This window comes from Rhinocladiella mackenziei (assembly GCF_000835555.1).
Source record: "Rhinocladiella mackenziei CBS 650.93 unplaced genomic scaffold supercont1.4, whole genome shotgun sequence".
Lineage (NCBI taxonomy): Eukaryota > Fungi > Ascomycota > Eurotiomycetes > Chaetothyriales > Herpotrichiellaceae > Rhinocladiella > Rhinocladiella mackenziei.
In genome coordinates this window covers 462,507-485,262 of record NW_013550601.1, presented here as the reverse complement: position 1 = coordinate 485,262, position 22,756 = coordinate 462,507, and the positions used below count along the sequence as shown (strand labels likewise).

The following is a 22,756-nucleotide window of genomic DNA, read 5'->3' as shown; positions in this document are numbered from 1 at the left end:
ACATTAGTCGGTACTTCCAGCATTGATATGACGGTGGGGCAAAGATTCGGTCTTGATGGGCTCTCGCTGTTTGAATCCTCTCTTACTTGGATGACACCCCTTTGTGCTTACCACCGTGAAAGTCTCGAGGTTGGTACCTTTTCTACTGATCAGTCATGCGGAGATACAGTTCATCCGGTAAGTCTACTTGGATTGATAAATGGGTAGTCGTCCTGCTCACGACAGGGTGGTTTAGAAGAGGAGCACGATAGACGGCGTTCGGCTGCCATCGCTTATGACGAAATTCGAGAAGCCCCCAACGAGGAAACCAGTCTTTTGCCTAAGAAACAAAATGACGGGGATCAATCAAGCAGCCAGGAAGAAGGGGAAGTCCTTGATATCTTGCCAGAGGATGAGACTCCTACTCGACAGCTCGTGCTTCATGAATTTTGGGTACTCTTCCGCGGATCTATCCCAGTGATTTTGGCCTACACATTGCAGAACTCTCTCCAAACGATCTCCATTTTGATCGTTGGCCGGGCTTCACCCCAGGACCTCTCCACGGCGGCATTTTCATACATGTTCGCCATGTGTTCAGGCTGGCTGATTGGAATGGGCGGATCGACCGCCTTGGATACTCTCGCCTCGTCGACATTTACGGGAAGCAAGAACAAACATGACTTGGGCATTTTGCTTCAGCGGGCTTTCGTTGTCTTGACCATGTTCTATGTCCCGGTTGCGATTCTCTGGTTGTGCTCGGAACCCGTGTTCAAAGCACTCGGTCAGAGCCCTCAACTATCACGAGACAGTGCCAAGTTCTTGAGTTGTCTAATCCCCGGCGGACTTGGATATATCTACTTCGAGACGATGAAGAAATACCTTCAGGCGCAGGAGATCATGCGACCGGGAACCTATGTCCTGTTGATCACTTCACCAATCAGCGCACTGTTGAACTATCTGTTCGTCTATGTCGCCGGTTGGGGCATATTTGCCGCTCCTTTCGCCACTGGCATTGGTTATTGGTTGTCCTTCCTGGGCCTCGTCCTCTATGCGAGATTCGTGGCAGGCGGCGAATGCTGGGGTGGCTGGACCAAGAGATGTCTCCAGAATATGGGAATCTTTGCCAAGCTTGCGATTCTAGGAGTCATCCACGTCGGCACGGAATGGTGGGCATTTGAAATTGTCGCCTTGGCCGCTGGCAGACTCGGAGAGATTCCCCTGGCATCTCAAAGTGTGATCATGACGGCCGACCAAGTCATGAATACCATCCCCTTTGGCATTGGAGTGGCTGCCAGTGCGCGTGTTGGTAATATGCTGGGATCACGAAAGGCAAGAGGAGCAGCACGATCGGCAAATGTCGCCGCCTGGCTGAGCATGATCATGGGTGCCGTTGTGTTGGCAATCCTGATGGGCACCAGGAATGATTTTGCAAAGATCTTCAACGACGATTCCCGGGTTGTTAAGCTTACGGCCAAAGTCCTGCCGTACGTGGCTTTGTTTCAGATTGCGGACGGTTTGAATGGCAGTTGTGGAGGATCATTGCGAGGGATGGGCAGACAGCATATTGGAGCGGCAGTCAACATAATCAGCTACTACTGTGGTGCTCTGCCGTTGGGTATCTGGCTGGCTTTCCATGGCTGGGGTCTTCCAGGTCTCTGGGTGGGTCAATGCATCGCATTGTACCTGGTCGGGGCTGCTGAATGGGTCATTGTCGCCTTCAGCAACTGGGAGTATCAGGTCCAGAAGGCCTTTGAGCGCATGGACAAAGACGAGCTGGTGGAGAACGGGCATGCTGAAGCCTCATCATCTGGACCGGCTCCTGCGGGCAATGAACCTCAGTAGGGAATATGGATCTGTTGGACACACTTAAGTTATAGGAAATAGATATGACCTTGATTTCCTCACTTTGGTCCCTATCGAACACCCCGACGTGTATTACCATTACAGGCTGCCCTATTGGGCTAGCGCTAAACGCTTTCTCTTGACGGGTTACAAAAACCGTTCATTCTACTATTTCTCATTATCGAGAGCCCACAGAACTCTGGTTAGATACGAGAGTTCGGCTCATCCACCAGCACCAAGGCGTTAGACCGCAACTGATAAGCATAAACAATGACCACATAGGTGACACATAGCATTGACTCACCTTCGCACTCCCGGTCAAAACCCATCCGTGCTCCCTTGAGTGGACATGAGCGCTGGCCCCAGCTTTTTCTTTTCTGAACTGTGCTTTGTCCAACCCCTGTCCTCCACCATGTGGCCGTCGACTTTCATGGTGTCTTCGAGCTCCAAAAGCTCCCAAAACTCGGCAAGAGAGCTTGCTTGTGTCATTATTCCCGAGCTCTCATGCCATCACCATTTGAGAAATGTACTCGTAACGCATGGCGGGGCAGACCCTCCGATAGGAAACTTCTATCATCCATATGGGAGAAGCCCGTGGCCAGAGTCCTTAGGTAACAAGAACCAAAAAGCTATGCGTCTTGGTGTGGTGAGATCACGTTTGTCCTACCAGACTTCTACCTATCTGCAGGGACTCACTGGACAAGCTACTTAGCTCATTGAGAAAAAGAAGCTGGCCCTGGCAGCTTGGCTGATCATTTTCCAATACAAGTACTTCTCCTACGCGGAGGTGGCTGATTTGGGAGACTCTTCTGAACGTTTTCTTTCCTTTCCTCCATGTGTTTTGAAGTTTGTATTTCCAAGGTCGATTCTCCTCTTCTAAAGCAAAAAGATGCTGCTCAAATCGACTGCCTTGCTGGCGTGTGTCAGCTGTGCTCTAGCTCATAGTGACCGTGATCACGAGCAGGCTCCTATTGCTGGACCACACAAGTCTCTGTGGTACAATACCTTGCCAGGTGATGGCGGTACACAGGTCAGCAAGCAACCCACAGAATTGCTCCCAACTGGAGGCAACGTTAACGGGTGAGCAGGCCGATTCAGTCTTCTCCGGCATCTCGACCTTTGGCCGCCTTCCCTACTTCCCCTGCCTTTCTAGCGACGATGAAAAGTATGATATTGCATTTTTAGGTGCGTCCCAATGAAGAACCGGACTCAAGAGTCTCTATAAAGGGAAAGCCAATATTGATGCCCTCATTCTTTCCTCCAGGTGCACCATTCGACACAGGCACATCATACCGGCCAGGAGCTCGGTTTGGACCTAGCGGGATCAGACAAGGTTCTCGACGCCTCAATCTCTAGTACGTTCGATTATGTTCCTGCTCGAATGCTTACTTGTTGGGACAAAAGGCTCACGAAAAGTTCGCTTCAGTGGTGGGTATAATGTGTACGTGTCCCCCTTCCCCCTCCACTCCACGAACGAGAGGAGAGGATTAACTGGAAGATCCTAAACAGGCCCATGAAGTCAAATCCATTCAATTTCTGGGGGAATGTGCTCGATTGTGGCGATATTCCAGTGACCTCGTAAGTCAAAATATTGGAAGGACCAGCAGGCAGAACAGAAGACCTTAACGAAATTGCTTCTCTTCAGGTACGACAACGCCTACGCACTCCAACAAATCGAAGACGGACACAACACGCTCCTAATGCGCACGCCTTACACGGCCGCCAACGAACCAGGCATCAGCAAGTCCGGCAAAACGCTCCCTCGTATCATCACCCTTGGAGGCGACCATACCATCACTCTCCCACTGCTGCGCAGCATCAACAAGGCCTACGGCCCCATCAGCGTGATCCACTTCGATTCGCATCTAGACACATGGAAGCCGAAAGTCTTCGGCGGCGCCCCTTCGAAGCAAGCAGCCATCAATCATGGCACATATTTTTACTGGGCAAGCGAAGAAGGCCTGTTAGCCAACGACAGCAGCATTCACGCCGGGATCCGCACGACACTGTCTGGCCCCTCTGACTACGACAACGACGGCTACTGCGGCTTCACGCGTGTTGAGGCGCGCGAAATCGACACCATCGGCATCTGGGGCATCGTCAACCGCATCAAAGACCGTGTCGGCACCAAGAACCCCGTCTACCTCTCCATCGACATCGATACTTTGGACCCGGCCTTTGCGCCGGCGACAGGCACCCCCGAGACAGGAGGCTGGAGCACACGCGAGCTGCGAACCATCCTGCGCGGTCTCGAGGGGATTAACTTCGTCGCAGCGGATATCGTCGAAGTCGCGCCTGCGTATGATACGAACGCTGAGCTGACGACAATGGCTGCAGCGGATGTGCTGTATGAGGTCATGACGCTCATGGTCAAGAAGGGCCCGTTGACCGTGAATGCTACACAGGCCGAGTATGTGCCTACGATGGTCGAGGGGGAGGAATAAATAGTATGATGGCAGATAGGAGGAGGTAAGATGATAAAGACCAGATAAGAGAAGGAATGGGATGAATTGCCTTAAGGGACCGAGGATCATTGAAAAGTATTGTGTCGGGGACCCGTGTGGAGGCTGTCGAAATAGGGGGGAAATGTCACCACGTCGAGATACTAGTACCAAGGTAGAAAAAAGTAACTTGAAAACGGGGGACTGACATTGGAACAATGAAACAATAACCCAACTAAGCTCCTAACATCCATTGATTAACGGTAAGTCTTTCATTCTCTCTTACAATACCTTTAACAGCAAGCATTGTGGACATGAGAGATGTCAGGAGATAGATTGATGTTTCTTTTCCTTCGTGTGCAGAAATGTCGGGGGTTAATAGTGGTGGTAGTCTATGAGTATCAGCATCTTTTTGTTGTCTGGCACCATCGCTTCATCCCGTCGCTGTCGTCAAGCTTTTACATCTTCCGTTCCTTGAATGCTTGAAAATTCCCAAATCTTTTCGAGCTTCTCTTTCTTTCATTCATCCGCCCTCAGACGCAACGAACACCAACAAAGAACATAAACGTATTTGGATCCATGGTAGCACCCTGTGCCTTGCTTTCTCTCGTCTGAGGCTTGGGACTCTCTTGGGCTCAATGCCACCGAAATAGCAAATGAGCCATGTCTTCTGGTATTCTTCTGGGGCCTTTGCGATGTACAGGGCTGAGGAATATCTTGCTCAAAGAAAGTAGTCTGGGGTTCTTCGGCTGACCATGGGTTCTCCAGCTCGTGGGCAAGGATCGAATTGCAAGCTATGATCATATTAGTGTTGCAGTCATAAACGCGGGAAATGGGAACCATACAAGGTATACTTCAGATGCTCGTCAATCTCCATAATGGCAGCTTGATTTCCACATCTGTAGCAGTAATTGGGAGCACTGAAAATTGTCACCACATTCCTGTCTTGACTCCAATTGTACCCTTCCATGACTAATTGATGAGCTCTGGCTACCAGGGTCAAGCCATTGTTGTGATTGAATGCTTCGGAAATATCTTGACCAAACGTGTATCCCGCACCTCTTGGGCTGATACCCCAACCACATCGGTCGTCTGGGTCGCTCCAGAGCAGATCGCACATGGGTCCTTCATGCGGAACTTCCTGGATTCGGTCGAGGGATCTGATATTATCAAGGGTGTCAATGCTGGGAGACAGACCACCATGTAGACAGAAGATTTGGTTATCGATAAGGGCGGTGAGAGGAAGGTAGTCGAAGAGGTCGGTGAAGTATTTCCAGACATTGGCATTGCCATATTTTCGTAAACATTCGTCGTAGAATCCGTAAACTTGGGTGATCTGTCTCGATTCGTGATTTCCACGGAGGATAGTGATTCGGGACGGATATCTGATCTTGAGAGCGACAAGAAGGGTAACTGTCTCGACGGAGTAATAGCCACGATCTACGTAGTCTCCTATTCTCGAAGTCAACAGAGGTGTTATTGCGACTGCGTCAGATCTCCTGGCGTACCCATAAAGAGGTAGTTCGTGTCTGGATTTGGTCCGCCGATTCGAAACAGCTCCATCAAATCATGGAACTGGCCATGAATATCGCCGCAGACTGTAACGGGACATTTCTATTGCATATTAGCAATTGATCCAGCCATGGCCACAAACCAACCTACCACAGGTTGTACGTTTGACTCCTCCTGAAGGACTTCTCTGGCCTGCACCATCCATCAGCCTCTGGTGTTGCGGAATTCGTGTAGATCATGGCTCACTCTATCACAAAGTCTTGAAACATCATTCTCCGCCAATTGTTTGCAGTCCATCAGGCTATCAATCCAACCGTCCAGCGTTGGTATTGATTGCGGATCTGTCGCGGGTGACAATCCGTGAGGCTGCGCGGGCTTCCCCACATCAACATCCATCTTTGAATCCATGGTCGAGCATAAAATTCAATAAGGTCGTCGGGACGGGATAAAGGAGATCCAAGGCCGGGGTGGTGGGGGCAGCTCTCCAGATGTCGTGTGCTAAGGCGGGAGACTTTGTTATGGTTTGGTTTGGTGGGGACGTGAGTGAAGCGGGAGACGGTACGCGTGGGAGAGAAGTAGATGTGAGAAGGTGATTAAAGAGAGCAAAAGCAGATTACGATTTCTGTCGTCGATGAGGGTCGAGCTGAGTAGGAACTTGTCATGAACTTGCGACCATGACATCCACTACTGAATATTACAATGTACTCGGGCTAAACTAGGTATGGTCTCGCCAAGCTCATAAGCCACTTGCGGTGGCCAGGCACTGGGCAAAATTTATTAATCGTGTACAACACCATAGCGTGCTCTTGTATACCTTTGGAGGCGGCATGCACCAAGTGCTGTCCTACGGTCGATATTGAAAATAGACTGAACCCCCTGTTTTGGAGTCCTCCGGACATCATTCGCCATGTTTCGATCGAAATAAAACAGCCTTCCGGGTATCGTCCATCTCCCAGACTTCCCCGCTATACAACGCGATTTTCCCATGGTCATGAACTCGCAAGCACCCTAAACGAAGTCGCTGCTCCCAAAGCCACCAAATCTTCCCCCCCCTCGACCTGGAAACCGACCTCCGTGAAGATTTGGGGGTCCATCTCCTGGTCCAACCGGATCGTATCTAGCTCCTGGAGGCGCGGTCGGGTCGTACGGTTGCCGCCCCCCTTGTCCACCGAATATTGGGTCATCAAAGGTGGGATGCATACCACCTCTTCCATGAAAGCCGCCGCCTGGTCCTATGCGAAGGGGATCGTGGGGACCAAGGCCAGGAGGATAAAGGTCTCTTTCGCCAATGTTGCCAAATGGTTGACCACCAACTGGCATCCCTCGTGGTGGTCGATTAATCTCATACTCGTCTTCAAAGTCTGGTGGGGGGAAGTCACCAGGGGGATGAGGCCTTCTTGGAGGCGCTGCTAGCGGGTCATCAAAAGGGTGTGGCCGTGCCGGAGGAGGAAAAGTATCACGCAGGGGATCATGTTCAGGTGGCCGCGTTTCTTCCCGTCGCCTGGGCTGCTCTATTGTCGACGCAGGATCTTCGTAACCGGCCTTTTGAATGCCTGGTGCCAGTCTCTGGATGATGTTGATCTTGAAGAGAGATGCCAAATCTTCGAGACGTCCGTTGGATATGAAGACGTTTCGCAACGCCGAAATTTTGTCTGAATTGGTGGTTGCTTCTTTTAACGAGCCCTCAGACACATAATCTTGCACCCTGACTTCAAAAGAGACGGTTTTGTCATCCCCGAGAGCCATACCAAATACAAGGGCTTTGCTTCCGAGCCGGATCACTTTGACGAGAAAATTCATCGAGGATTGAGAGTGTGCGTAACGAAAAGCATACGAAGAGGAGGCATTCCATTCGGCAGGTAGGGGTTGTGCATCTGGAGGGTCTGATTCGGCTTTTGTGACGCGTATCAGTTTTAAATCCAAAATATATTGGGGCCGTTGAGACATACCTAATTTGTGATCTTCTCCCAATCCAATAAGACGAAAACCTACTGCAAGCATACAGGCATGGGAGAAGAGGGCTATAGCAGTGTATGGGTCTTTGAGGAGGAGTATTTGTTCAGAGTCGGGAGGTGGGGTCGGAAGGCTCTTGACCATGTAATCAAGTATGGAGCCCGCGCTCAGCGGGGAATTCGAATCGGGAGCCATGGCAAACAAAGTGTGAAAGGGTCAACACTGAACGGAGTAGGTGAGTGGTTCGATTGGGGAAGATCGAAGAAGTAAGTATGTTGAGATCAAAGAAGTTCAGTCGAGAGAGGTGGAATGTACCGGTAGAGCGCAGGCTGCGCCGCGCACTCGTCTGCGTTACGCGCCGAATCAACGAACGTCATTCCTGGTATCCCGCGGCAGACCTTCCCTCTCAGGTGACCAGTCAGCCCGTACAAGCAAAAAAGGGGCCTCAGAGGCCTCTTTGAATTGCTCCTCGATTCACAGAAACAAACTAGATGCTATATGTCGAATAAATGAGGCAAATTCTGAATAATGGTCGAGAAAGCGATGTTACGCCAACAAGCATTTGAGCTCTTTGTCACTTTCAATTGTCGGAACAAAATCGTACCCTGCTCCGTGTGAGGACGGTCTGTGGTTATGAGCATAACCCAGCAAAGTCCCTGATCAGGTAGGGTCCTTTGGGCTGTCCACTATCCTCCAACAAAACTCAAGCGAATGGCCGATGTCTGTGCTAGGGAATTCTCCGCAGAGGATCATGACCTACACATGGTTGACTAGCCAAACAGCGTTTCTCTGATGGCCAGGCACCTGTCGAAAACGGCATGTTCGCTCCATCAAAGGTTGGTCGCAGCGAATGGTGGACTTTGGCGTGTGGCATCACGGGGGGAAGAGTTTCGCGTTGTCGCTCTTTCGTCGGTTGAGTCGGAGGGCGAAACCTCCCAGACCTCCGATCGCGACCTGCCTCATGATTGGCCACTTCAACCTTCGTTCGATCCGTTTCGCACGAGGTAATCGCATGATGATGCCCTCGTTTGCTGCTGGCATCTAAATGACGCATGATCGAAAAGTGTCCCCCCGATCAACATTTGACAAGCGGAATGAACAAGCTCCTTCCGTCGGTTGGCTCCTATTGCGGCGTACCGTTCCGGACGATGATAAAAGATCACCCTGGCCCTTCGCAAAGTCACCCGATCGACTTACAACCCCATCAAATACCTCCATAGTACTTTTGAACGTTCAAAGGCACTACTGAGCGCTAGACAAAGCATTCGCCCATCTCCAAAATGTCAGCCCCTCAGAATGAGCAGGTGTGTCTTTCTATTAGACAAGAACGAAAGCAGCTGACATTTCCCAGCACATGGGTCCCCCATACCCTCCCAAAACTGCCTCTATTGGTGGTGTGCCCACCGTCGGAGTCGATGTTCCAATCTGCGTTGTCTTCATGTTTCTCTTCATCCTGGGCGCCGCAGGGCATATGGTATGTTTGTCCATCCTTCAAAGCTACTCCCCAAATGGCCTGGGATTGACCCTTTGGCAGACCATACTCCAAATTAACCTCAAGCGAGGCCACAAATTCATTATGAGTGGTCTCATGTTCGGCTTTTGCATGGCGCGTATAGTGACCATGATCATGCGCATCGTGTGGGCGGTATATCCCACTGATGTGCAAGTCGCCATTGCTGCCATGATCTTTGTTTCGGCCGGTGTTCTCCTCCTCTTCCTCATCAATCTCCTCTTCGCTCAGAGAATCGTACGGGCGGCGCACCCTCACTTCGGCTGGCACAGGGCTCTGAAGGCCGTCTTCACGATCCTGTACTTCTTGATCCTGGCAATGCTGGTTGTGGTCATCACTGCTACGGTTCAGTCATTCTATACTCTCAACCAGAACATTCGCGACATTGATCGAGACATGCAAATGGCTGCAGCGACATACTTCATGTTTATCTCATTCCTTCCCATTCCCATGGTCATCCTGGGTCTGGTTATTCCCCGGAAGACAAGACTTGAGAAGTTTGGGAGTGGTCGATGGAGGAGCAAGATCGCCATCCTCCTGACGTCGGCTGGCATCCTCTGTCTCGGGGCATCCTTCCGGGCGGGCACCGCTTACAAGAACCCCCGACCCAGAGATGACCCAGCATGGTATCACGCCAAATGGTGCTTCTACTTCTTCAATTTCACCATTGAAATCGTTGTCATCTATTCATACTTGGTCCTTCGAGTCGACCGCCGCTTTCACATTCCTGACCAAAGCAAAGGCCCTGGTGACTACCTGGCAGAACAGAACCCTAAGGAGGGAGAAGGAGAGCAGGAGGCCGTTTTTCGTAGTATGAGTAGTGTCACTCGGATCCTTTCGGAGGAAGAAGTATTTGATGACGAGTCGCCAATCGAAAGAAAATCAAGCAAACGTGTCGAGTCTCAGGCGTGAATATGGTAGGACCGAGATGGTCTGAGACATGGATTGTGAAAAGGGAGGATCGATGTCTGCATTGGGAGCTTTGGCTCAGCTCTGTACCATTACTTCATAGACATAAACATAGACTGACTGAATGGAAAGATGAATGGAAATTGCACCAGGAACACTCTTGAGGAAGAGTAACTCGAACATGGTCACGTGATCTAGCTAGAACGCGAACCTGGTGTGTTTCTGTTTCGCTGTTTGCGGACGTCTTCGACAAAGAAACAACACCGCACACGTATGCATCGAGTCACTCTTCCATGCATGAATCGATATTACTACCTGCGCCTTGCGTGTGACTGCGCCATCCATTGACTGCTCAAGGTGGTCCCTACGGAAGAGAATCTGGTCGCGCCAACTCTCCGAAACTCGACAACAATTGATTCAGAGTGGCCCTATCGATCTTGTTACACTACTATTTTCTTCCGAGAAAATCCCCCCGAGCCTTTCATCTTGGTCCCAAATTTCCTATCTTCCTCTCACTCTGGATGATGGTCTGAATTTAATGTTATCCCGAGGAATCTCAGCCTCCATGGGCTAGATGGATAGTTGACTACTTCTCACAGTTAGTCTCCCCCTCACATTCAAAAATCTCGTCGACCTCGACCTTATCGCGAAAGTTTTATTGTCCAGTCTCTGATCCGTACTGACATTGGTAGATTTCTTCCACACCAACAACACAATATGCCGCCTCGTCGATCTGCGGCCAGAGCGTCAAGTGCGACACCAATACGTGCCACTTCCCCGACAAAGCGTTCAGCTCGTGGAGGCAGTGCCTTCGCCCCAGATGATGCCATCACAAAGCGGGTCACGAGAGGAAGTTCTCAGCAGCCAAGTCTGGCAGAAGGCAATGTGAACAATCCCAGACTTCCGGAGGTGCAGATTCAGCAATCTTATGCCTATGGATCCAGCAAAACACCCGTGCTTCCGGCGCAGTTGGTTGCCCGGAATAAAATGAATTTACAGGAAATGGCCGAAACCATTGATGCCGGCGTCGAGCAAGCCCAACAGCATCTTCAGCATCACATCGAGGAGACTCACGCAAATCTGCAGAAAGATGCGCACTCCGAGAGAACTCGTCGAAGAGCTTCTCACGACGGTTCTCGAGAGGGGTCCGTTGCCAGTGACGACCTTGAGAAAAATAAATCTCAACGGGTCGCGGCGTGGGCAAGCTCTCTTGAGAGTAGTCAGCTTGACGAGATACCGGAAGAAGATGACATTGCAGCGAGGAGCACTCCTGACGACGCCACGCACAAGGACACCGATCCGTCTAGCTTTCCTAGTGGGATATTCGATCACAGCTACAATTATGAGCGAGGTCTGCGACGACCAAATATCACAGTCCGAAAACGGCCAGATTCCTTCTACCGCGGCGCATGGAATTCGACAAAAGACGTTGCCCACCGATCCCGTCAGACTTCGTCACGAATGATGAGTTCAATACGTGAATGGTTTCTACGACTGCTGCAAGCTCAAGCAAGAGTAGTCAGCGAACTTCCAAATTCACCCTTTATATCCATTATGACGCATCTTCTTTTTGCTCTCATGATTGCCGGTGGAGCAAGCCTTGTGTTCTGCTACACATATAACCACTATGTTTGTGATCCTTATTCCAATTCTGTTGTGGGCATGGCTCTACAGAAGTACTGTGGAAGTTGCGTTCGAAGTTTGGGCCTGCCTTTCAATTTCACGACTGGCAATTTGGACGATCTCTCCAGACTCTCCACAGCTCTTGCCAACATAAACCACCAGATGCGAGCGATCGAGTTGCGACTGAGTGATAGAATTGATTCACAATATTCAGCGGTGAACAAGGACATCGATGCACTGAGAAGACAACACTCCGAACTCTCAAATCATCTTGCAGGATTAAAGTCCGGTGGTTCGAGCTCTACCGGGGAGGTGGCATCGCCGGTGATTGCAAAAATCAATTACTTTGCACCCAACAATGGAGCAGTGGTGGAACCACGCTTGACGTCGCCGACCAGGCAGAAACCACTACCACTTGTTGCACGCGTGCTCCTCCGGATGCTAGGCTCGACACTGTATCAAACTAAACCCCCGAGCACAGCCCTGGCTCCATGGCAAGATGTGGGGGATTGCTGGTGCTCGTCAGCCAGCCTCAGCGAACAAGAATCGATGCGACTGGGGGTGAAAGTGACGGAGATGATCTATCCAACCGAACTGGTGGTGGAGAACTACCCGAACGCGGGATCATTGTTCCCTGGGTCGACTCCAAGGAAGATGGAAGTTTGGGCCGACTTTGAGCACCTGGATGATCGGCAATGGGAAAGTCTGTCCATTAGGCAGATGCAGGGAGATGCTCCAATTGGGCCGACATACGCATTGATTGGGCAAGTGGAGTATGATGCCTCGCCCGAGGCAACACATGTACAGGCGTTTCAAATCGGGGTGAATCAATATCAGCATTCGTATGCTGCACAATCTTTTGTGATTCGAGTGCTGTCGAACCACGGATCCGATTACACTTGTTTGTACAGGGTCCGGATGCATGGTGTTCCGGCGGTTGGACACGGCGCAGGACACTCAGAAGAGGAGCTAGGTGATTAAAGACCTTCGGTAAAATGCTGCTGGGTTGGTTGGAGAGAGCAGCCTGATGCCTCATAGATTCATGTAACGACGGCTTCGACCAAATCGTGGACCGGCCGTAACCGGTGGGCAAATTGACTGGCTTTGGTCGCGTCGGCAGATTGATGCGATGCACCTTTGCTTTTTTTTTAGGTGGGGACGCGCTCAGGGAGAGTCTCTCCCCCCAACACCTGCCGTGTGTGCATGTTCCTTATTCCGACGTCCTTCTCGCTGCCATTGCTTCGTTCTCTCTAGCCGCTCAGCCACCCAGCCCGAGTCTCCATACTCTCAGGAGGCTGTGTCGATACTAAGATACTTTCCCTCGTATTCAAACTACACCTGTTGTCAAAGCAAAGGGCACTCGGACCTCGCCAGCCTTCTCCTCTGAATGTTCGCTTCACTTCAAACCAAGCGGCCAAAGGCATCTGGAGCTCGTGACAATGTAGCTTCCGTGCAAGGACGCCCATACCAACAAATAAGACATGATTCAACCGCCATGTGTGTGGCGGGCCATGCCACACCTGGCTCTTCACGACCGGATCCTGAGATGCCCCCCAAGGCGCATAGGCAGCCAAAAGCTTCATGATAACACGCCTGAGGTCCACAAGAGCCCGTGACCTGGGCCTTGACATCACATGGGACCACATGTTGGAACCTGCACAGCCTTGTTTCTGAAAATGCATAAAAATCCTCTTTAACTTGCGATCATGGTATCAATCTTTCCTGCGATCTTTCCTCTTCTCGCTCGGCCCCTGTGCCCGCCCTCATCCTTCCTTTTTCTCGGTCGTCGGAACATGAGAACAGAAACTGCCTCGGTTGCCGCAGTATTCTCAGTTCGGCGAACAGACCACGGAGCTTGCTCTGATCTCTGCGACCCGAAAGTTGTCGTACGGTACTCTTGAACAATAGACCACGAACTTAGGACCTCGCCATGTCTATCGATAGCTTCCTTACCATGTCTCAGCCAACTATGGCCTTTTCAGGTCCGCGGCCAAACCGACCTCCATTGCCAGCCGATTGGGCTCAGTTTCGGGATGTGATTGTTGACCTTTATATGCGTGAAGACAAGACCTTGCCACAAGTTCGACGTTACATGGCATTAACTTACAGTTTCATCGCTACGTATGTTCCCCTCCCTGCATCAGGCATCTTTACTTATGCACTCGAAGTGAAAAGATGTTTAAGGACAGGCTGACCAAATGGGAGGTCTACAAAAACTACAGCGAGGAAGACGTCAGGCGACTGTTTCAACGAATCGCCGACGGTGAAGCTACACTGGAGAATGCCACCATTCATGGTCTTCCGGTCAAGTGGCCACGAGTTCGACGTCGTATTTATGAGGGAATGCCTGGGTTACAATTCAATCTTAACGATGGGTCATGGCTTACCATCATAGAGCACGCCCAAAATCTCTCCAGGAGACAGTCACAGCAACGTTCCAATGTTGTCAGGAGGCCTCGACAAACTGGAGCGGCACAGAGCATGCCTCGCATTCTCTATACCAGCTCGCAGCTGGAAGCGGGCCGCCGGTTATTGGTGGAGATGAAGACATATCTCGATGGACGTCTCTTCGAACCCATCCGAGTGGAGTATCGTGGGTACATCAATTCATGGCTCCCGGTGGGCTATCTGGTGGATGACGACTTGGATGCTCCTGTCGACGTTATGCACCCTGCTGAACTCAATCAGAATTTGTCCCGGGGTATCCGACTTCTTTTAGATGCACGAGTTGAACCTGGCCGTGCCTTGATACTTCGAGCATCCGACGTACTCGATGAGTTGTTTCAACATCAACACGGTGCTCTAACCTGCTGTTTGTTGGACGCATTTACGGGAAGTACCACCCGATCATATCCGTTGACCAAGGGTCGTGTGGGAGAAACCACTATTGAAGTGGCCACTCGCATTCTGGGACACTGTCACCCTGTGACGCTCTTATGCAAATATCTCCATCAGAGCACCAACTCGGAAGCCAATAGGAGGCTGGTTTTTTATTTCTGGGGACACTATTGCAAGCTATACTCTAACAGCATGGGTCTGGAACATCCGATGGCGATTTACATTAACCAGATATATCTCGAGAAGTTGCTTGATGGCGAGCGCTTCGAAGATGCTTCTCAACACATGCGGACCGCATTGGATCCAATTTTCACCGGGCTGTTCTTACGACAGCCACGCATCGATATCAATGTACCGGCTTCCCTATGCTATCTCCGACGTCGAGCTCGATTGCACCGTTGCTCTGGTCACTCAGACCGAGCATTGCAAACCTTGAAGATCTCCAAACGGGTTATGATTGACGCCATGCAAAAAATGCAGGCCGGCGTGGCTGGCAATCCGATTCTCGAGGAAGTCTTTCGTACCTTTGACGAAATTGCGATATACTATGACTCCCTCAGGACTGTCAATAGTCGGGCTCGTGCTCTAGAGGTCCACGCGTTTGCTCTGCAGGTGTGCATTTTCGTCCGAGGTGAGACTGATGGCAAGACGTACAGTATGGTCTCATCCTTGGAACGACGGTATTCGGACATTGGTGATCCTGTACGTGCCAATGCTTTGAGATTGAGATTCCCAGAAGTGTTCTGGGAAGGAGAAGGAGCAGTCGACATTGTGCGCAGTACAAGACATTTGTTGCCATGTTCGTTTTGCGGAAATGGATCAGATACACAGATATTTTGTGATCGGCACAATACCTCGAATGTGGTCACAGAGATCGAGGGGAAGCAGATGGTGGTCATTTTGGATCAGATTCGAGCCTTATTCATGGAGAATGACCAAGGACGTTTGTAAGGTCGATTGCAGTTCGGATGTGAGGACTATGGTTATGAACATTGAAGGTTTGGAGGGCGATGGGAAGGCCTATGTCTGGGTAGACGGCGTATGGCTATTATTGAAGGTGCATTTGGGAACGCCTGTGTACAATATTGGTGTCAGCGTAGCCAATTCTGATAATATCAGTGGCTTTATTGAGGGATGAATCTGCCTCAGTAAAACCACAACTTTGGACAACTTGGTCGGTAGAAAAAGGGTCTAGGTTGGAATTCGTTGTAGGAGCTCTGTCACTCCTTTCCTGCCTTCATTCAGCTTCACGGCGACGTAGAACCTCTGCAATCATTGGCGAATGAGCCATGGATGGCCTCATGCGTCAAGGGAATACAATCATTCGCAATTGGCGACACCGCAGTGGATTGGCCGGGCTGATAGAGGGAACCACAAGGGAGAGGCAGCGACAGACGCGTCGACGAAAGGACCCTTTCTCGCCAAATGATCACGCTCTCGCAACCACAGACTGCTTTGACAACTCGATTGGCAGAAGACCTGCCTCTAGAAGGCGAGGAGAAAATGTTGCTCTTTTCATTGGCTGGCGAGGTTCAAACTCGAAGCTGTCTCACGAGGCAGATGCTGCAATGTCGCAAATTTTGCGCTCCGCACAGTGCCCAGTCATGAATGACTCCCACCACTGTGATCCATTCGCCTCTATTGACATTTTCCGCCACCCTCATCACTGCTTGAATCGTGTCCAAGGGACCGACAAAAGATACAACCTCCGTCGCAGATCCACAGAATCCCCCTCGCCGGTTACTGAAACCGTCCTCAGACCCGGCGTCACCCCGCAGCACGATATTGTCCAGGTTCAAAATCAAGAGCAGGAAGAGAGTGCAACAACAACGGTCAGGACAGAAGTAAAGTTTCCAATCTCCGAGAATCTACCAGGAAGAGTATCAGTTGTGGATGATACAAGCCGGCAGTCTGCATCAGCCAGAGCACCTCTTCTAGCGAACCTCGGAATAGAGATATCCTCCAGATCTACTCTTTGCTCGCCTCAAGACCCGAGCAACGAGGAAGATCAACCAATGACCTCCGAAACATCATCTGCACCCGCCCAACACAAGTCTCTTGTTGTGGGACGCACCAAACCTCGACCCGAAATACCCCCCTCCTCGACGACAACAATGGAATCCCCCACCGACCAAACCCCCTCGACAGAGGCAAAAGAGACCCTTGACCATGGGATTCCGGAGAACTTGAAGTCCAACAGTTCGACCGACCGCCCGGCCGATGCCCCAGTGTCTGGGAAAAAGAAGGAAAAGGCACCAAAACAACCGAAGCCACCCAAAGCAGCACCTCCTACAGCACCTCTCAGTCCTGCCCTCATTGACCTTCGTGTCGGTCACATTCTACGTGCGATCCATCACCCGAACGCAGACAGCCTGTACGTATCGACGATTGCCATGGGCGACCCAGAGGGGACAGAACATACGGAAATTGACGAGGCAACCGGCAAGGTAGTGCGAACAGTGTGCTCAGGGCTCAATGGGCTGGTGGCGCTGGAGGAAATGCAGGATCGAAAGGTCGTGGTTGTCGCGAATCTCAAACCTGTCAACATGCGGAGCATCAAGTCGGCGGCCATGGTTCTCGCGGCGTCCCCTCCGGCCGAAGAGGGTGCCGATCCCCATGCCACGGACCGTGTCGTCGAACTCGTCACCCCGCCCTCAGGCGCGGAGGCCGGTGATCCGGTCTTCTTCGAGGGCTGGCCGTACGGTGAAGGTCGTGGTCCTGAGAAACAACTCAATCCCAAGAAGAAGCAGTGGGAAGCCATTCAGCCTGGTTTCTACACTTCGGATGACTGTGTTGTTGGCTTTGATGCTGGCAAGTCTGAGGTCGAGGGTGATCAGAAAGGGACTCTTGTTGTTGAGGGTAAGGGCAAATGTACGGTCAAGTCTCTCAAAGGGGCGGTCGTTCGGTGATTTGATTTTGGTGGAGTGGATTGGTCTTCTCTGTTCTCGGGCGGATGGATCGGGAGAAACCACCACGATCAGGTCGGGGTTCATTGATGAAATGCGAGACTGCGCTGAATGATGCGGCAAAAGACAAGACGAACTCCAGGAGGGAGGACAGGCAAAGAATGAAACCCGCCATTAACCACGCGGCCGGTGGGGACGATGCGTCAGCGTCCACTCGGCAGCAGATGCTGATGGAAATTAGCCAGCCATACAGCTGATCTTGACACTTCCCTAGACTTGGGAAGAAGGACTTATTCAGAGAAAGGATGACACAAGACGCTGAAAACGAGATCGGGTTAGATAGCCATCCAAGAATGGCTCAATACAAGTACCAAGGAAAGACACAAGGGCCAGCTAAACCTCCAATATCAATATCTTAGCAGAGTACAGGATACAGAGTACCGATCGTAAAGACCTAGTTCGGCGGAAAGGACTGTAGTTCAGTCATTAGTATCTCTCCGCGTTCGATATGGGGAGGAAGAGTTGTATCTAGGTCGGAGGGCGTCCGATAGCCCACATCTCCTCAGCCCGATCCAACCAGGCCATCGGGCATGAGACGTCTGAGGTCTCAGGTCTGATTGTCAAAACTGTACAAAAACTGGCTGGTATATGATACCGCGATCGCGATCCATGGGAGTCGGTCGTCTATGCAGGCCCTTTCATCACAGCATAACCTCTTCCACTTTCCCAGTGCTCAAATCCAATGATCCAACACCCTCAAAGCTCAAAGCTCAACGTATTACTGTCATTTACTTCAACAACACAATCAGCAAAACCAATATAACAATCAAGACAATAATCGTCGTCATGCCCCAATTCTGCTTGGCACGCTCCCCGACACCCTTCAGCCGCCTCTTCGCCCCATCCAGCCGGCCTTGATGTCTGTCCGCGCCACGATCCACCTCGTCTAATAGCGCAATCTGTCCTTCAAGCTCGTCTCCCACTTGCATGGCAAGATGGCGCTGACGCCCAATTGACTCGCCTAGGTGATCGAGCTGCTCGTCCTGTTCGGCGATTACTTGTTGATGGTACGCATGGATTTGCGTGTTGGTCATATTCTCCGTCGGATCGGGCGTCTGAGCACGATTGGGGTCTTCTTCATCTGTGTATCGGGCTGGGAAGAGGGCGGCGCGATTGGCTTCGTCCTGCGCATCCAATGATTCCTGCGAAGAGTTGTCCCGGAATCGAACATTTTTGGTAGCAGTTTGCGAATCTTGCTTGCGTAAATTCGAGACACGCTGTTTTGTATCTGCTGCATCACCCGATTTACGGCTTTGCGCCCGCTTGAAATCTTCTGTCAGCGCCGGGTCGTTGGGTGAGGAGAGTGTGGTGGCGGTCGTAGAGGAGTTTTCACCATGGAATTGTTTTGAGAGGTCGTTGTATTGGGAACGAAGTTGGTCGAGGGATTCGGTGTCGGACGTGCGAGAGGAGAGGGAATCGATGCCCTCTCGGAATGATTCGAGGGAGCGGGCAATGTTGGAGTCTTGGGCGGGATTGGGGTCGAGGTTTAATGAGACGGCGCGCTGGCGTTCGAGGAGGGAGAGTTTGATGTGGTCGGCGAGGAGGAGGAGTTGAGATGGATTGGACATAGTGAGGGAGGATGAGAAGGGTCCGAGACGAGAAATGAGTGCGCGTTTGATGGAAGAGAATGCCCTCGTTTGGAGGGTGCCTGGAGGCTGGGGGAGCGGGATCTGAGGTTGTGGTCAGGATTGGCGGGTTATAAGGTCAAACAGGAGACCGGAGAGATCCAATCGAATGGTAGAGGGAGACGGTGAACTTGATGAAAGGTTCAGATGTCCCAGAGAACTTGGAAGTGGAAGTCTGGCTGTGAGGGTGGTGGAGAGAGAAGGAACTGCCAAGACAGGGCACTGGGGTACCCGTCTTCTTCCCCACGTGGATCGAGGGCCACGTTCTAAGAGTAAATATCTGCAATACTAGTATTTGCCACGTGACTTATTGCCCACCGGCCTTTTGCAGAGACAGCTAGCAACGCTACTGGCGGGTGTGCTTCAAAGATAGCACCGCTTCCACAGAAGTGACAAGCACGTTGCATGTCAATGGGTTAGTCAAACAGATCCCGAATGTTGAATCCGATCACACTGTTTTGTCCAAACACCCCATCGAGAGAAATGCTTTGAGGTGCCCTCTCTTCTCCATCCTCACCGGTTTGACCGTATTCATCAACCAAAGGACAACCAGGGCCCGCTGGGAGTTCAAGACAAAGACCATTGAATTCCGTCATATTCCAGGCCGCTCTGACTGGCAGCAGCGTTCAACTTTGTCAGACGAAAAGTTATTTGCGGCGATCCTACTGGTAGTCTAGGAACGTGGCAGAGATTCAATAGAAGCACGGAAAGCTGCGCAGGGTATTCATCGTTAAACCTGCTCATATCCCAAACCGTCAGTACCTGGTTCGATAGTCGTTTCGTTGAATCTTCGCTCCAGTCATCTCGGATCCACGCTTGATTTGGCACCCAATATCACGACCACGCATTGTTGGAGGCCGTAATGCTTGGACTCCCAATCGCAGTGCCAATACAGTCACGTGACTCTGCGGCAGAGCAGAGATTAGGACCAAAATGCTGACTAATACAAATAATGTAGCTTAGCGCCTGCAAGGAACCATTGCGGCCAGTGGCTTCTCCACACGTGGATCGAGTCTTCGGTACCGGGTATTTACCAAAAGTGTTTGCCAACTTCAACTTCACCTTTCATTTTGACCATGAAACCTTCGGCTGAGGCTCAAGCACTCCTCTCTCCATCTTCCCTTCTTCTCGATAGCTAGATAATATAGCCGACTCCTAAATCCCCACTATGGATGACAACGACTTCTTGTCCGCCACTATCCCCTCTCGACGCTCATCCTCCAGCCACGATTCCCTCCCCAGTCCCATTCAATCTCAACTTAACACCCTCTTTGCCGGATTCAATCGCACTTTATCTCCCTCTAGTCTATCTTACCACGAAGCCCGAGACGAGAACAACAACCAACAACCTTCCCACATCGACCTCCGAGCCCTCGACTATGTCACGGACTACGATTCACATCTGATGTGCCCCATTTGCCATGTGCCTTTCCTCGACCCCGTTGTCCTTGAATGCGACCATACCTTCTGCCGGTCATGTTTGAGAGAATACCGAGAAGGAGCCGCCAGTGGATCCCGTTCCTCATGCCCCTCTTGTCGATCCTTCGTCGTGTCAGCGCCCCGCAAAGCATCCCGACTCATAATCAACATGTGCGATGAGATCAGGGTTCGCTGCCCGAATGAGGATTGTGAAGATGTGATGCCACGAGGCTGCGTCGAACGTCATGCCACAAAGGAATGTCCACATGAACGACTACAATGTCCAGATCCAGAGTGCGGCAAATTGGTCAAGAGAAAGAATTATGTTCCAGAGCAGTGTATACACACGTCTCATATAGAATGTGACTGTGGAGCGGTTATTGAACTCGGGAAAGGAGAATGGTTGAAACATAAGGATGAAGATTGCCCCCAAACGGGGGTGGAATGTAAGAAGTGTGGGCAAAGGATATCGGCACGAGACTACTTTGCTGGAACCAACAGCCACATTTGCAGCTCCCACACAGATTGGATCTGTCCGGGGAGGCCATATGGATGTTCCGATGAATTCGACCCAGAAGATCTGGAAGCACATACCAAATCATGTCCTCTGGCGCGTCTAGCTCCTCATCTCCAGAAACAATTCCAACTTTTACAGTCGCTGCAAGAACAATTGACCATGGTCAAAGTTCGCAATGAAGTCTTGGAGACGGGGTTTGAAAAGATCAATGACATTGTCAATGATCGTGTTCTCCCATATATTACCCACTCCGATCATTCTCCCGCGGGCGAAACTTCCGACATCGAAGAGATCGAACGTGACCACATTCCCTCAGCCATCTCGCATCGTGACCTTTTAGTGCCGGCACATTTCCGCGCCCTGACACCTTCACCCGATCCAGATGCTGCATCCATCTCCCAAACTCAACAACACTTACTCGCTCTTCACGAATCTCTGCGGGGAAATGTATCGAATCTTGAGAATGACATTTCGGCCTTGTCCAATACGATTTCGGACCTTGATGCTCGAACATCCATGCAAATCATGAATGAAACTCTTCGGATCAAAGAGGATCTGGCTCATACCAATGCAGCCCTGTTCAGTACAAGAGCTCAAGTGCAATGGTTACTGAATCGGGAGAGAGTAGGTCAGCAACAACAAGCCATGGGAATGCGTGGTCGAGCACCTTCAGCTCAACCTCAAGCATCGAATCAGGCGCAATCGACTAGAAGCTCGGTCTCAGAAGGTGTTGAGGGTTCCACACAAGCGGCAAGTTTGGAAAATCCACCTTCGGCCTCCAATATGGCTTCCAGCCCGAGTTTCCGACCTCAGATGAGACGGCTGAGCGGTGGTAGTCAAGAAAGGGTCAAATTGTGATACAGACTCTCAATGAAATTAGTTTGGACCATGGGCCCTGCTGGAACGAAGATGACACTGGATACTTCTATCGCTATCGAACCCTGGCGACATTATACTAGATACAGCAGAGTTCAGTATTCACAGGTCCCCGCAATCATGGCACTTGCTTGCAATAACCTGTTTACATCACAGTTTTCTTTAAGCAGTCTGCCTGTTTGATCTGCGGAGTGTGATCATCACATCGCATCGCACGGTGCCGCACTGCAAATTGTGGTCTAGATCGTCTACCACAGACAGTCCAATCCAAGTGATACCAACCCGATTACTCCAGATAGTCGTTACCTAGGCAAATCTCCAACACCAACCCAACTCCTCCATCTCTCCTTCCTTTATCTCACGCAGCAGTCCTCCTTATCGTGTCGAGCCTCGCCCCTGTGGGTCTCGCTTGTTTTCGCATCGACCTGCCTATTTCAACTCATCCGGGTCCCGCTCATCCCCGTCCTCATCGAAAGGTAACCTACCGCGAGCAGAAACCATAGAAGGGACCTCGTAGGTTGGCTGATATGGGGGCTGATTATGGCTCGAATTCAACTCGATATTGGATTCATGATGATTTGGATTGTGTTGGCTTTGATTGGAAGTTGGGCTCGACGTTTCGGATAGGCACAGATACTTAATGGTGATCCGGCACCGTCTATATTTCATACGAACGAGCTTGTGGGGAAGGGTTTATATAAACCAGACAAACGACCTGAGCAAGACCAAGGCCCTAACATCTACTC

General features: G+C 51.0%; 10 protein-coding genes across 10 annotated transcripts; 7 read left to right on the top strand and 3 right to left on the bottom strand.

The window, feature by feature from the left end:
• Window positions 1-155: 155 nt before the first annotated feature.
• Z518_05304 (uncharacterized protein) lies at window positions 156-1,821 on the top strand (the record flags this gene model as incomplete). The annotated part of the gene is made up of 2 exons (XM_013416118.1): window positions 156-177; window positions 236-1,821. The coding sequence occupies 2 exons, from the start codon at window positions 156-158 to the stop codon at window positions 1,819-1,821; spliced, it is 1,608 nt and encodes a 535-aa protein (XP_013271572.1).
• An 889-nt stretch (window positions 1,822-2,710) lies between these two features.
• On the top strand, window positions 2,711-4,265 carry Z518_05303 (agmatinase; the record flags this gene model as incomplete). Its single annotated transcript, XM_013416117.1, has 6 exons — window positions 2,711-2,851; window positions 2,907-3,006; window positions 3,086-3,176; window positions 3,248-3,262; window positions 3,331-3,399; window positions 3,467-4,265. The coding sequence occupies 6 exons, from the start codon at window positions 2,711-2,713 to the stop codon at window positions 4,263-4,265; spliced, it is 1,215 nt and encodes a 404-aa protein (XP_013271571.1).
• A 718-nt stretch (window positions 4,266-4,983) lies between these two features.
• On the bottom strand, window positions 4,984-6,182 carry Z518_05302 (serine/threonine-protein phosphatase PP2A catalytic subunit; the record flags this gene model as incomplete). The annotated part of the gene is made up of 5 exons (XM_013416116.1): window positions 4,984-5,056; window positions 5,108-5,714; window positions 5,771-5,876; window positions 5,925-5,966; window positions 6,021-6,182. The coding sequence occupies 5 exons, from the start codon at window positions 6,180-6,182 to the stop codon at window positions 4,984-4,986; spliced, it is 990 nt and encodes a 329-aa protein (XP_013271570.1).
• Window positions 6,183-6,782: 600 nt separating this feature from the next.
• Z518_05301 (uncharacterized protein) lies at window positions 6,783-7,922 on the bottom strand (the record flags this gene model as incomplete). The annotated part of the gene is made up of 2 exons (XM_013416115.1): window positions 6,783-7,666; window positions 7,724-7,922. 2 exons carry the CDS (start codon window positions 7,920-7,922, stop codon window positions 6,783-6,785), a joined length of 1,083 nt encoding a protein of 360 aa, XP_013271569.1.
• A 1,085-nt stretch (window positions 7,923-9,007) lies between these two features.
• Window positions 9,008-10,149, top strand: Z518_05300 (uncharacterized protein; the record flags this gene model as incomplete). Its single annotated transcript, XM_013416114.1, has 3 exons — window positions 9,008-9,031; window positions 9,079-9,201; window positions 9,262-10,149. 3 exons carry the CDS (start codon window positions 9,008-9,010, stop codon window positions 10,147-10,149), a joined length of 1,035 nt encoding a protein of 344 aa, XP_013271568.1.
• A 714-nt stretch (window positions 10,150-10,863) lies between these two features.
• Window positions 10,864-12,750, top strand: Z518_05299 (uncharacterized protein; the record flags this gene model as incomplete). Its single annotated transcript, XM_013416113.1, has 1 exon — window positions 10,864-12,750. The coding sequence occupies one exon, from the start codon at window positions 10,864-10,866 to the stop codon at window positions 12,748-12,750; it is 1,887 nt and encodes a 628-aa protein (XP_013271567.1).
• A 949-nt stretch (window positions 12,751-13,699) lies between these two features.
• On the top strand, window positions 13,700-15,558 carry Z518_05298 (uncharacterized protein; the record flags this gene model as incomplete). The annotated part of the gene is made up of 2 exons (XM_013416112.1): window positions 13,700-13,890; window positions 13,938-15,558. 2 exons carry the CDS (start codon window positions 13,700-13,702, stop codon window positions 15,556-15,558), a joined length of 1,812 nt encoding a protein of 603 aa, XP_013271566.1.
• Window positions 15,559-16,175: 617 nt separating this feature from the next.
• Z518_05297 (uncharacterized protein) lies at window positions 16,176-17,516 on the top strand (the record flags this gene model as incomplete). Its single annotated transcript, XM_013416111.1, has 1 exon — window positions 16,176-17,516. The coding sequence occupies one exon, from the start codon at window positions 16,176-16,178 to the stop codon at window positions 17,514-17,516; it is 1,341 nt and encodes a 446-aa protein (XP_013271565.1).
• Window positions 17,517-18,301: 785 nt separating this feature from the next.
• Window positions 18,302-19,141, bottom strand: Z518_05296 (uncharacterized protein; the record flags this gene model as incomplete). The annotated part of the gene is made up of 1 exon (XM_013416110.1): window positions 18,302-19,141. One exon carries the CDS (start codon window positions 19,139-19,141, stop codon window positions 18,302-18,304), a length of 840 nt encoding a protein of 279 aa, XP_013271564.1.
• Window positions 19,142-20,366: 1,225 nt separating this feature from the next.
• On the top strand, window positions 20,367-21,992 carry Z518_05295 (uncharacterized protein; the record flags this gene model as incomplete). The annotated part of the gene is made up of 1 exon (XM_013416109.1): window positions 20,367-21,992. One exon carries the CDS (start codon window positions 20,367-20,369, stop codon window positions 21,990-21,992), a length of 1,626 nt encoding a protein of 541 aa, XP_013271563.1.
• Between the last annotated feature and the right edge of the window lie 764 nt (window positions 21,993-22,756).